The sequence below is a fragment of the Porites lutea genome, chromosome 12 (genome assembly GCF_958299795.1).
Source record: "Porites lutea chromosome 12, jaPorLute2.1, whole genome shotgun sequence".
In the NCBI taxonomy this organism is placed as follows: Eukaryota; Metazoa; Cnidaria; class Anthozoa; order Scleractinia; family Poritidae; genus Porites; species Porites lutea.
In genome coordinates this window covers 10,349,050-10,361,549 of record NC_133212.1, presented here as the reverse complement: position 1 = coordinate 10,361,549, position 12,500 = coordinate 10,349,050, and the positions used below count along the sequence as shown (strand labels likewise).

General features: G+C 37.6%; 1 protein-coding gene across 4 annotated transcripts in view; it reads left to right on the top strand.

Moving 5' to 3' along the window:
- The window catches only part of LOC140921319 (uncharacterized), a 22,055-nt gene that overhangs the window by 2,848 nt on the left and 6,707 nt on the right, over positions 1-12,500 (top strand). For all 4 annotated transcript variants that reach the window (XR_012164005.1, XM_073371313.1, XM_073371315.1 and 1 more), the window contains exons 2-8: positions 2,711-2,902; positions 4,065-4,351; positions 4,659-4,737; positions 5,383-5,637; positions 6,783-6,856; positions 8,459-8,641; positions 11,983-12,165. Coding sequence is in view for 3 of the 4 variants with exons in the window: in XM_073371313.1 (XP_073227414.1) it covers positions 2,711-2,902; positions 4,065-4,351; positions 4,659-4,737; positions 5,383-5,637; positions 6,783-6,856; positions 8,459-8,641; positions 11,983-12,165 (1,253 nt within the window). In the remaining variant the exon portion in view is untranslated. The remainder of the gene's footprint in view (positions 1-2,710; positions 2,903-4,064; positions 4,352-4,658; positions 4,738-5,382; positions 5,638-6,782; positions 6,857-8,458; positions 8,642-11,982; positions 12,166-12,500) is intronic.

Genomic DNA, 12,500 nt, shown 5'->3' with positions numbered 1-12,500 from the left:
CTTCAACACCAATAAACCACATAGTTTTTTTTTGCAGAATACCAGTTGTATTTGAAAACCGCAGTTCATCTCGGGGGGGGGGGGGGTGCGCACCCCCTGCACCCTCCCCCCATATCCGCCCCGGCATTATTCTACTATTTGGGGTATGTTCGCGGACCTGCTCTCTATCTTCTAAACTTCTGGGCTCAAAGTTTATATTTGAGTTTGGGAGCACTTGTGCTGCCAGATTTAATTTTTTAGGCACACAGCTGAAAATTTTGGGAGCACAGCTAACAATGTTGGGAGCGTCTATTTCAAAAGAAATAGTAAAAAGCTTAACAGTGCCACGTTTATAATTATGTCATCTTCAGTTCACGTTTTTGCTGCCAAAATCTGAGAAACTTGTTGGTATGCGAAGGTGGCTGTTAACTTATGATAAATCTATTGTGCATATTTTGGAAGTCTTTGATGTATTTTTTTCAAGGCATCTTAAGAAGAACACGTCAAAGTTGTCTTTATGAGTAATGCGTTTATGTCATGTTTTTGCTCATGTGCAATTTGTTTATTAAGCTTAACTAATGGGCAGAGTTTTTCGCTATTTCTGTATAATTGAATTGTTTTCAGAAGGATAAACAAACTTGAAGAAGAAAGAAAATTAACAGTTAGATGTTCTCCGACACATGCACAGACCAACTTGTGGTCTTTTTCCCAGTTCAATATCCAATGTTCTGCCACAATTTTTACAACTCGGACCCTGGTAAAAATTGAGGCAGATTTTTACCGTTTTTGCTGCTAGTTCGAGTAATTCCAATGTCTTAAGAGTTCAAGTACGTAAGTATGGTCAGAAACAAGTCAGTCGCACTGTGCTTTGGGTTTTATGGTGCACAGGTGCGATTACACGTGTTTTTTTTTGGCGCACAACCAAAAATCCAGTCAAAGGGCGACCAGTTAGTCATTAACTTTGAGCTCTGAAGCATGTTTTAGCTTGTTTTAAAACTAGGAATTTTTTTGAATGCATAATAAAGCAATTTTTGAATTTAGCTACTCAGCCTCATTCAATAATTGCAAAATATTCTAACTATTTCAAGAAAATAGTGCTAATAAATGGGGAAACCTAATGTATGGATGGATGGTTCAAATTATGTGATGGTCTGTAATAAGAAATATAGATGATTTAATGAGCATTTGCATTTTCCTTTCATGTACTTTACATGAGGGCAGAAAATTCACCATAAACACTACAAAATTTTGTTTGTTTAGACGTCTTGATTTGTAGCCCGAGCTGAATGCCTTTTTAGTTAAACTTGGCAGAAAGTTCTTTCCTTCTTCTAATTCTTACCACCTCTGGGAGCTTTGTGTAGTGTTTGAAATTACATGTACCTCTTGTCTGTTGTTTTCCTAGATATTCCATTTCCTCTTCACAAATTTCTGGAGAGTGACCTTTTTCTGGAAAAAGCTATCCAAGGATCTCTGTATCTGATCTGCATAATAAATAGGTTGCAGAAACGAGCCACTTGCAAAAGAAAATGAAATAAATGCAGAAACAAGCAAGTTTGTGCAAGGCTGTGCTAGATTTCCTCATCCATAAAAACCTGGTTACCTTGTGTTCTGTGAAATGCACATTTTTCATGTTGTTTGATTATGCTGTAAGCATATCTTTTAGAACAATAAATTGTCCGAGATAGAACACAATCTAATGCAAAAAAGAAACACATGTACATGTATAAGAAGATTTTCTATGACAAATTTTTACTAGCCTTTTCGGGTTACTAAATAATAATATTGTGTTATTATTCATTCAAAATGTTTCAAAGTTCTTAAAAAGCTACCTCCTCTTAGACTTATCTCCTAAACTTTTGGTCTATTTCTAGGCACAGCAGTTTGATAATTTTTTTTTCTTGCAGACACTCCTAAAAAGGAGATAACATCATTGAGCAATAATATTTATGTTTTGCATATTCCTGCATTTCTTCCATTCAGTGTTAGTCAGGAATTCAGCTATTTCATCTTCAGAAAGCCGTGAATGCCATGTTTTTTTAGTTCAGTCGTGAATAAACTGTTACATGTAGGCAGGGATTGCCTGGAAACAGGGTTGATTGATGGTCTATATTGCCCTGCGGCCTCATTTCAAGGCAAATATACATGTCGCGCTTGGGCCATAAATCGATGCAAAAACAACTTGGTCCGTTATTTACAGTAAGGACCGAAAACTCGGCTAATGAGAGGTATATAGCGAAAATAGGCTTTTGTATAAAGCTGGCACAACCACTTTAGAACACGAGATTTGCATCCTCAGATCAGGATAAAAGTAGCAAATGCCTAGGGCATTAATACGTGCAACATTGTTTAGAATAAACCATAGCCTTAACAAAGTCAGATCAGTGTGCAAAGCAAGTGGTGTCTGATAGTCTCGGGCTAGTGGATTTTGCTATCGGGCTAAGTGAATTCTGTTCTTAACTTGCCCAATGGGCAAGTGATTTTTTTGGGGGACTTCAAATACAGAAGAACTGTAATCAATCCTGCTCATGAAATCTTTTTCAGGCTAGTTGAAATGACTTTCGGGCTAGTACATGCTAGCTACAGCCCACCCGAATGGCAAGCTGTAAAACTGACTTTCTTTGCACCCTGCAGATAAACCAGATTTATTGTTGATTATGTTTTTTTTCTTCAGAAAACCATCAGTAAACATGACACACATTCCCCATGATCAGATCCGTTTTTGTTTCTACAGGTTCGAGAAAAGTACAGCTCATCAGAAGATTTTTCCTGGAGCAGTGCTGCAGATGAAGTCAAAGTGGAGCTGTTAAATGAAAGATATGAAAGTGGTGGTAGAAAACTTTCTGATGACCCCCTCCTTGTGCTGCTTAAGGAATGGCCTGCAAGTGAAAAGTGTTGGAAAAATCCAAGATTAATTGAGTCGCAGGTAAAATATATATATTTTTTATATTAAATAACTATGAAAACTACATGTACTAAACTGTTGAATGTGACTAATTTATACATTCACAGACCTTAAACGCTTACAATTTCGGTAGTTTGCAGTATCTGCAGCAATTTATAAGCCATTTGTTCATAAGGCTGAAGTGTAACCTTTTTTCTGAAACATTATTTAAGTACTGATCTAAGTGTTGCTGCCTGTGCTGCCTGCTAGGACTAGTCCATCACAGAGTATAGGAATAGGCTATACAATGTAGTGATACAGTTATATATACTGGTTTATAAAATAAATAAGATAGTACGCATGCTCTGATTAGCTGAGAGGAGTGTTTGCGTGAGAGTATGTAAACATGGTTGTGGCATCAAGATGTTTTGCTTTTTGCGCGCCAATCACGCAAGCACGAATTTGAAAAAGTTTTCAAGTTCAAAACTCAACAAGTTTACTTTATTTACCCATTCCTTCACCGACTGAAACGTGGAAAATTGTTACAAAGAAGTTGTGTCAATTTTTTTTCGCTTAAGCTGACATTTTAAGCGAGAAACATCTGTATTTTGGAAAGCATCTTTTTGCAAAACAAGAACTGATTATGCATGCAAGACTTTGTGGACAAGACTTTGCGACTGGTAAGAATTTCTCTTTTAATCAGTGCCATACAAAGAGTTTTGAGTTTTTTCTCGGGAAAGTTATTTTACATAAAAGCAATAGAAAACTTTTTTCCTGTGTTTGCATAGCCTGATATAAACACTTGAGGCGTGGGAGAATTCTCGACAGTTATGCAAACCCTCGACTTTGTCTCGGGTTTGCATAACTGTCTCGAATTCTCCCAACCCCTCTCATGTTTAATCAGGCAATGCAAACATGGAAAACATTTTCTATTGCCTAAATGTGTTTGTGGGTTCTTTTCATGCAAGAGGCTCTAGTAACAATTTATGGGAAAACAAACAGACAGCTAAAAACTCATTACTCTGCCTTAATTAACAGACATCTTGAGTAGGTCCTTGTACTCCTTTTATTGAACTCTCTGTAAGAGAGGCAACTCTCTAATACAGGCACATAGTGCCAGGCCCATAAAGGTGTCTGTCATGGAGACCACTGACTGTATAATTTGACCTTTCATTTATGAAGACTGTGTTATTTTGTGTTCCAGATAAATCGCTTGATAACAATAATCTTTAGGGATCACAGTTCAAGGAAATACAAGTACTTCAAGGACAAAGATGAACTGTCTTGGAAGACACCACTCCATCTAGTCGCAGAGCTTAACTTTGCAACTGTTGCTCGTACCGTTTTACGTCACTTCCCAGGACAGTTATATGTGACCACAAACCCACATTCTGGTAATCACAATTGCAGGAGAATTCCTGTTGAGTTGGCATTACTGAGCTGCAATGATGATGTATCTGCTTTCCTCATAGACAACATGAAGCCTGAAAGGTATTATTGACTTCATTTTTGCCTGTCTTTTCATGTTGACTTTGTTCATAAGTTCTACAGTCAGACCCCTCTTTATACAGACACCGTGGCACTTAAAACACACATGTACCTCATTATTACAGACCAATGCTTTGTCCCTGGGGAGAGAATAGCCCTGACATTAATTTTCTCTAAATTCGACCTGCTTAATACAGACACCCCACTAATACGGACACTTTCTACGACCCCCTCAAAGTCTTAACAGGATTGCTGTATTCAGAAGCACTTCATCTCTTGCCATAACCATTTCACTTGTTTTGACTTGTAGAGTCGTTAGACTTTTTAGCTGTGAGTTCCAAGAAAATCCCATAAGCTTTCAAGAGCTGGCAGAACACTCAAACATGAAGGTATAGGAAAGATATAACAGGGGCGGATCTAGGGGGAGGGTGCAGGGGGTTCACACCCCCCCCACCCCTGAGATGACCTGTGGTTTTCTAATACAACTAGTATTCTGCAAAAAAAAAAAACTATGTGGTTAATTGGTGTTGAAGTAGAGCAAGAGACGAGTGCACTCCCTCCTAAAAAAAATCCTGGATCCGCCCCTGTATAATTATGTAGTGGTTCTGTTTTATTTTTGGTTTATTAATTTAATTATCAGTTTGATAGGAAAAACAATAAAATTTGAACCCAGGATAAAATACCAAGTTACACATACTGAACTGGGAATTCCTTCCATGCTGGCATGTCTTTTATAGGGTGATATAATGTCATCCATACCAAAGTCAGTAATATTGACAGCTTTTAACATGGTTCATCGTCCACAGGCATGTCCATATCGCAGTCTCAGGCACAGTGCCTATCCAGGCCTGCATTATGAAATGTACCAGTTAATTTTTTTTCATTTGAACACAAGCTCAATATCAATTCTTTTGTGTCAGAGGTATTTAAATTATTATAGTTTGATTGCTTCTAATAGTCAGGTGCCAGTAATTTTGAATTTAGAACATTAAACCTTTTTTTCTGATTAAAGTATTTTTGTTTTGCCCTCTAAGAAAAGTGTTGTTGCCATCTTGAACTGTATGGTGTACCCTGACTGGAGACACTTACCCAAGTACAAAGAAGACTATTCATCTCAAATGAAGAAGGACATTGAACTTGCTTGGGACTCTGAGCCAAGTGAGCCCACAACTTATGAATTTTACTACAAAATACTGGAAGGAGATAATTGTGGTAGAGATCCCACTGATGGGGATTACAGCTGGAAATCTAAGTCTTGCCTCACCTCCATTGCTAACAATACAAATAAGGTTTGTAACTGGCATTGAGGCCCTTTCATTTTTCTATTCCTTGGAGGTGGTGGGGGGGGGGGGGATGGTGGGTAATCCAGATTCTCAGTGACAGGGATGATCAATGCATTTTTTTAGGTTTGAATGTAATTTCCGTTCTAGAATTTTGGGGGAAGAAAAATTTGGTGAGTATTTTTTGTTTGTCTTGAATTAAGGAGGTTTTTTGGGGCATTCAAAGTAATCCGAAATTTTGTTGAAGTGTTCAGATGTAATGGCTGCATAGTTCAGCAAAACAAGTACAGCCAAATGTGTTTTTTGTTGTTGTTGTTTAAACTTTTAACACATTACATTGTATCTCATACATTGTACTAAATATGCCATAGACGGTTATGCATACCCCACAAAGGGTTCCGCCGCCGGGGTGTATCTATAAACAAAGTTTCATTTCATTTACAGCTGTAGGCCTGTCCATTGTGTTAATTGGGTGCCTGGATTAATTTTTTGGGTTTGGTGGAAGTCCTGGGGATTTTTTTGGTTTTGACTTTTGCCTCCACTGGATCAACCATGTCATTTGGAATCCAGAGCACCTCACCCCCTTTGGGTTATATTGCAGGAAAACATCCACTTGAGCCCCTACTCTCACTCTGGAAAAAATAACTTAAAATGTCAGCTGTTAACTATATACATGTAGTTCAAATGACATTGTCAGTGTGAATTAATCACACCTTCTCTGCTTGCAACTTGTTGCAGAAAGTAGAAAAACCTTTCTTCAGCCCTGAACAGCAGGTTGTTTAAGGTACATTTTTTGTAGCAACCTGAAGCAAAGAAATACTGTTTATCACATCAAGTTGCTTCTTCAAGGTAAAACAAGCAACATTGATTTCCAACAATTTTGCGTGAAATGGTGCATGCATTACTTAACTGTGCCTTTAAGAGAGTGAGTATGAAATACAGCTGTAGTTACATTATTTAAGACCTATTTATTCATTATACACGTCACTTGGGATCAGAAAGGCAGTATCAAAAGAGAAACATGTCTCATGTATTGTAAAGTAATTGACAACATAATTATTTGTGGCAGGATGATCCAGTGCCCGCAACTGTTTTTGATTAGTTTTCATGATGACTAAATAAGCGAAGTATTTCTATTTCATGTTTCCATGCAGGAATCCATTCAACATCCAGTTATAAGACAGCTTGTTAAAAGGAAGTGGAAAAACTTTGCTCGTTTTTGGTTCAGGTGATTACAATGTTAAAACTTTGAAATATGACAACTGGGAATAGAGGTTAAATTAAGGTGGCTCGTTTTTTAAGTAATGATCCCGGTAGGGTGGAAAGCAGTATTTAATTTTGTTATGCAGCAATGTGCTTTCCCCACATAGGAATGTTCCCATTTTTACACAGAGAAGGAGAATATCTTAAATTAAATTTACACAAGGTCAGTGCTTATAGCTTAAGATCTTTTATTGCGCCTGTCCTTTCTGTTCTGAGAGAATCAGGGACATTTCAGCACTCGGCAGCAACTTAATTTTTAATAAACTCCCTGTAGCTCTTAGAAACATAACTGATTACAATTCCTTCTGTCATAGTGTAGACTGTCCACAGCCCCCTATTTTTTTTCGTGAGATCGTTTAGATATACCGCGTCTTACCGTCACGGGTATCTTGATTTTCAAATGTACCGAGGGGGCGGGCGTCGGGGATTATAGCTATTTTTCTCGCTTCCTCCCAAACCGCCCGCGCCCCCTAAGTAGTTTTGACACTCACGCAAGATGGCAGCCCGTAACGCGAAGCGCTCGATCTCGATGATCTTACGGGAAAATAGAGGACTGTGAACAGTCTAGTCATAATAAGAAACACCTTTTATATAAGGAATCTTAAACAGCAAACACAACTGTAAACATGTATACACTCTATTTTCTTCTTCCTCTTCTTATTATATATATAATTTATATTTATATTTTATTATATTTTTTTTTTCGATTTATAGTGAAGATTTATGATGTAGATATTGTAGATGAAGAACCTCACTTTGTTGGATACTCTGCAATAAAACATGATTATTTTTATTATTAAACCTACAGAAAGGCCGTTTACGTGGTAAATGTATTTAAATTCCATTTTGACCAATTATAACCGTTGCAAACAGCAGCCAAGAAAAGTTGACAATTTTACTTTGCATATACCAGTAGCAGCTTTTATTGATATAATCAGTATGCTAAATAAATTTCAGGGAATTATTGGTTAACAGAAATCCGTAACTAGAAATTCATTTAGAATTCAGTTGTACAATTGTTTTGTAATTTCCGAAGCAATTTTTTTTAATTGCTCTGAGGTACAGCTGTAGAATAATCCACCAATTTGAATTTTCAGGACAGAACAACTTCAGCCCTAACTGATAACGTTGTGTTGTTGTATGTTTTATCTTTAACAAATCAAGACTGTGTTCTTTTATGGCTTAAAAGCTGCTTGTCATGAGTTTCAGGAAATTTTAAAAATAGTTACACTATGGCTCCTTTCATGAGATATTCAGTTCTTCGAGACTTTAGCAGGAGCTTAAATTGTCATCAGACATTTGAGGAAACATCTGGTTAATGTGTGTCAACTTTACTAATGACAAGTTGCCCAAACTTAACCTTCTTCAACTCCGGACACGCGTCCATGCCCTTTTTTGATTTTCTTGTATTTTTCTTCACCAGAAACTATAATATTTTTACTATGATAATTAAATTGAGGAGGCAGTAGCTAGGGTAATAAAACAATTTTGTAACTATTACTCTGGAATAAACGCTTCAACAGATGCAATAAATGAATAATGAAAAGTTTTTGTTTTATGTTTTTAGTGTTTGCACAGGTCTGTATGTGACATTTTTGTTGCTGTTGTCATTTGCCTTGCTCTATGGTTCAACCAGAGATGATCCAACCCAGTACCATGGCAGTGCTGATCACCTGAGAATGGTCTGTGAGATATTTGTCGTACTCTTCATTGTTGGCTATGTTGCTGATGAAATCAATGAAATGGAGAAGTATGTTGTCACATGTCATAAACACTTAGGGTTTACATTGTATTTCTTTTGGATTCAGTTCCTAGAAAATCTCTTTTAGGTCCATGAAAACTCGATCCGGGAATTAAACTTCTCCTTTTTACACGGAATTTTCCTTTTAAATAATTTATTTTGTATATTGTATGATTATGGAAGGATGTTGGACCCTAGTTTCTGTGGACAGACTTCTTTCGTGGCTAGTAACTTTTTGTTGAAATGGTGTATAAGTGGTAAAAGCCTTAAGTTCTGTCAGGCCTTGGAATTCTATTCTCTCCTAGTTGTTGTCATATTTTGTGTTAGTAATAGGAGTCCACTTCATAAGCATATATAATTTATCATCCTATGTAACAATTAAGGAATGAGGCTGAGTATCTTATGAAGAATTATGGAGATCGAGGAGGACTGTGCTCTCCGTCGAGGCCGTAAGCCATGGCGGATAACACCCCCCGAGATAATACGAAAGCCGAATTCAATAATTGTTTTATTATTCATTCAAAGTAATTCCTAGCTTAAAAACATGGCTAAAACATGCTTACCTCCATCAATCAGATCGATGTTAAGGGAACGCGTCCAAATATCGATCTCAAAATGTTAAAATAGCTTGGGCCTGTGCTAACCGGAACCCAAAACGCATGACTATAAGAATCTTTGGAGGAATAAACAGTTTAGGACTTTAAGCGAAAAAAATAAAAAGAAGTCAGAACATCCACGACCAAAATGCAAATGTTGTTACCATGTTGCGTACTTTAACTTTTTGAATTGCCACAGGAGAGAAGAGGACATCGTGCATGAACTCAAAAATTAGTGACTGAAGGAGGCGTTTAACTGGTTTTCCCTTTATCGATTCTCTTTCCGCTATTAAATTTCGTCAAACTTACCGGATGTATGCACAGTTTGCGTTGGTTGAACACTCCGGTAAAAAAAGGTTCTGGTTTTTGTCAAGAAGTCAGCACCTTGAGTCAAGGGCAAATTTTCCCAAGTGCTGAGAGTGGAAAGCAATTTCACGTGGCACCCTGCTCAAGCTCACAGAACAGCTAAGTCGCCATTCTCTCTTTGGCAGCTCCTGTAAACTTTGTTCCGTGTCTGCCGTGACTCACGAGTGTGGGAATGTTTCAGTTCTTTTGCTAATTCCCTGGAGACAATCTAAGGCCGCAATCTAATTGGTTGGTATTATTTTTTTGCCTCAGATCGCATTGCACCTTTCGTTAACGATCGTTGAATGAAAGACGCACATTTTCGTAAAAGTTCATCCCGTGGTTTATATTATCCATGGTTTTGCTCTCGCTAGGAAACCCGTGAGGTCTACTTGTAGCAAGTCTATGCATCCAGTTGTGTTTCGAGAAAGTGAAGTCTGGTTATGTTTTTGGATTGATTGTTTTTATCGAGTAAAGAACACACTACTCAGTATGGTGTTTTGTTTGCTATGTATCAACGAAGAACAGTGGTGTTTTGCGTCATAATATTTACTGATGTAACTCCTTTTTTCGGTAACTCCCTTTAATTTTCATAGAATAAATTTTATGGAGTAGCGTGGTGTTTGCGACCGACTGAAGGAAATGCCTCTGCAAAACGTCGAAAAGCACGTGTATGCACGCATCAAATCAACAAACTTGAAACACAACATACAGGAACATACAATATTGTTATTTGTTATAGGTGCAGTCGATAGAAATTACTTTTGAAACGACTCTTTCATCATTTGGTTTCGTGACACGCTTCATTTTATATCAGGTAACATAATATAATATGACGATGACACATATGAACATCAGAATGTCAATTGGCTCCGATGGAATAGGCAAAGTTTTTATCATAATCGGAAACGGCAACTGGTGCCTACAGATCGGTACCGATTCCGAACTATCGGAAAATTAGTCGGGTCCGTTTCCCATAATCGGGTTCCCTACCGATATTTGGACGCGCTCCGTAAGTTCACCTTCGATACTGCACGTTTAGGGTTGCTCAGCTCCGCAAATATTCTCCAAATAGCAGATGTCGCCCTTCGAGATGTCGTCTTGCTGTTCTTGCCATGTTTTTAGCTATTATTTCGCCTAGTTCTTACTCTTGGAACGAGTGAAATGTCCGCCATTTTTGTTTTCACAACCAAACCAACTCAATCTCGTCCCTAGGTCTTCTCGGTTAAGGGTGCATTAACCTGCAAGAAGGCTGCACTTTTGGCGTCATCGGTTCATAAAACGCAAAATTCTTCCAAATTTGATCATCAGTAGCTGGTTATTGTGAATTATGCGTGTGCTTTTAGCCAATCAGAATTGGGGAAATATTCTGAATGAGTAATAATGGTATAGTTAAGGATCGGCTATTTAAATGAAGTCATAATGAACTATTTGCTAAGACTTTAAAAAGTAGATCGTTTTTTTAAGGGGATTGGTTTCTCTAGTTGCTATGGTAGGTCAAATTGAAAATGAGTTCAAATTCCAATTTGTTGAGCACCGGCTGAACCAACCCAAAATGCTTTGGTGCTAGATTCAGGAAAGTTTTGTATAATATCTATTATTCATATAGTTACAAACATGGTCAAACATGGAATCTCATTGTTTTAAAGAGGTATGAACAATTCCACAACATGAAATAGCTGAGAAATGACCAAGTTTTTAAATTATTGCTGAATTGCATTGCATTGCTTTCACATAGAAGACCCATATATTACATTATTTTTTTTTCATATTTTTTCATTACTGTTAATATTAAAAAAAAAAAGTTACCGTAATACAACGAAGGGACATATTATAGTAAAACAAAGTTAGCCCCCCCCCCCAAAAGAAAAAAAACAACAACAACAACGCTAATGAAAGCGTACACAGCGTATACAGCCAAGGCGCATACAATATTGATACAAGCAAAACAAAAAAACAAAAAAACAGCCCATGTTTGAAGTCATTAACCCGAGAAGTCACAGCACATATCATAACTGATGCACAAGGAGGTCCACTTATTCCTGTATTTGGTGTGAGAACACCCCATGAAATAAAGGAAATGAAAGAGGGAATACTGTGGAACAAGCATTTTATTACGATAGGTGGAAAGTCGATTTTTTATAAAGCCTGGGCAAGCAGAGGCATTCAAATATTAAACCACTTCCTGGACTCTCATGGTGCATTATTTCCCTTCGAAAACTTCAAAAGTAATCGAGGAAGGTGCAGCGTACTCCATATCTGCGCCGGTCGTCTTGCAGCGATTCCCAAAAATTATATACATATTGCATTGTCATGGCAACCTTAGATGGCCGGCCTTGTGGTAACCTAATCTTCCTCAGGCTAATGACATCACTAAGCGTTGTAATCAGAATTTGGTTTGTGTTGCAGGGAACGCTTGAGCTACCTTAAAGGAGTTCAGTTTTATTACAATCTGTTTGACTGGCTTGGTTTGATCCTGATTTTGATTGTGATTCCACTTCGCTTCTCTGAAGATGATGCACAGTGGGTGCTAGCTTCTCTTGGTTTTTTCTTCAATGTCCTTAGACTGTTCAAGTACTCATGTCTTACAAGGTATTACAAAATGAAATGACGTATGGTTACAATAGATAGGTGGGCCGGCGTATACCTGTAAAAGAAGAAGGAGAATGGGGACGAAAAGATGCAAAAGGCAAAGGGGAAGAGGGGACGGGATCTTTTTTGCATTCCTGTAAACACTGGCAACTGTAAATTTATAATTGGCTGGCTTAGCCATGTTGAGCACTAATTGATGGGTTGGTTGGAAACAGTTGAACGATACGGCTGTTAGGTGGTCAATCTGTCTTCTGTGGCTCACTTGTAGCCTTGGTGGGGTAGCTGACTCAGTTTAAATAATAATTATTTTTTTATCATTGATCGTTTTCTTTCAT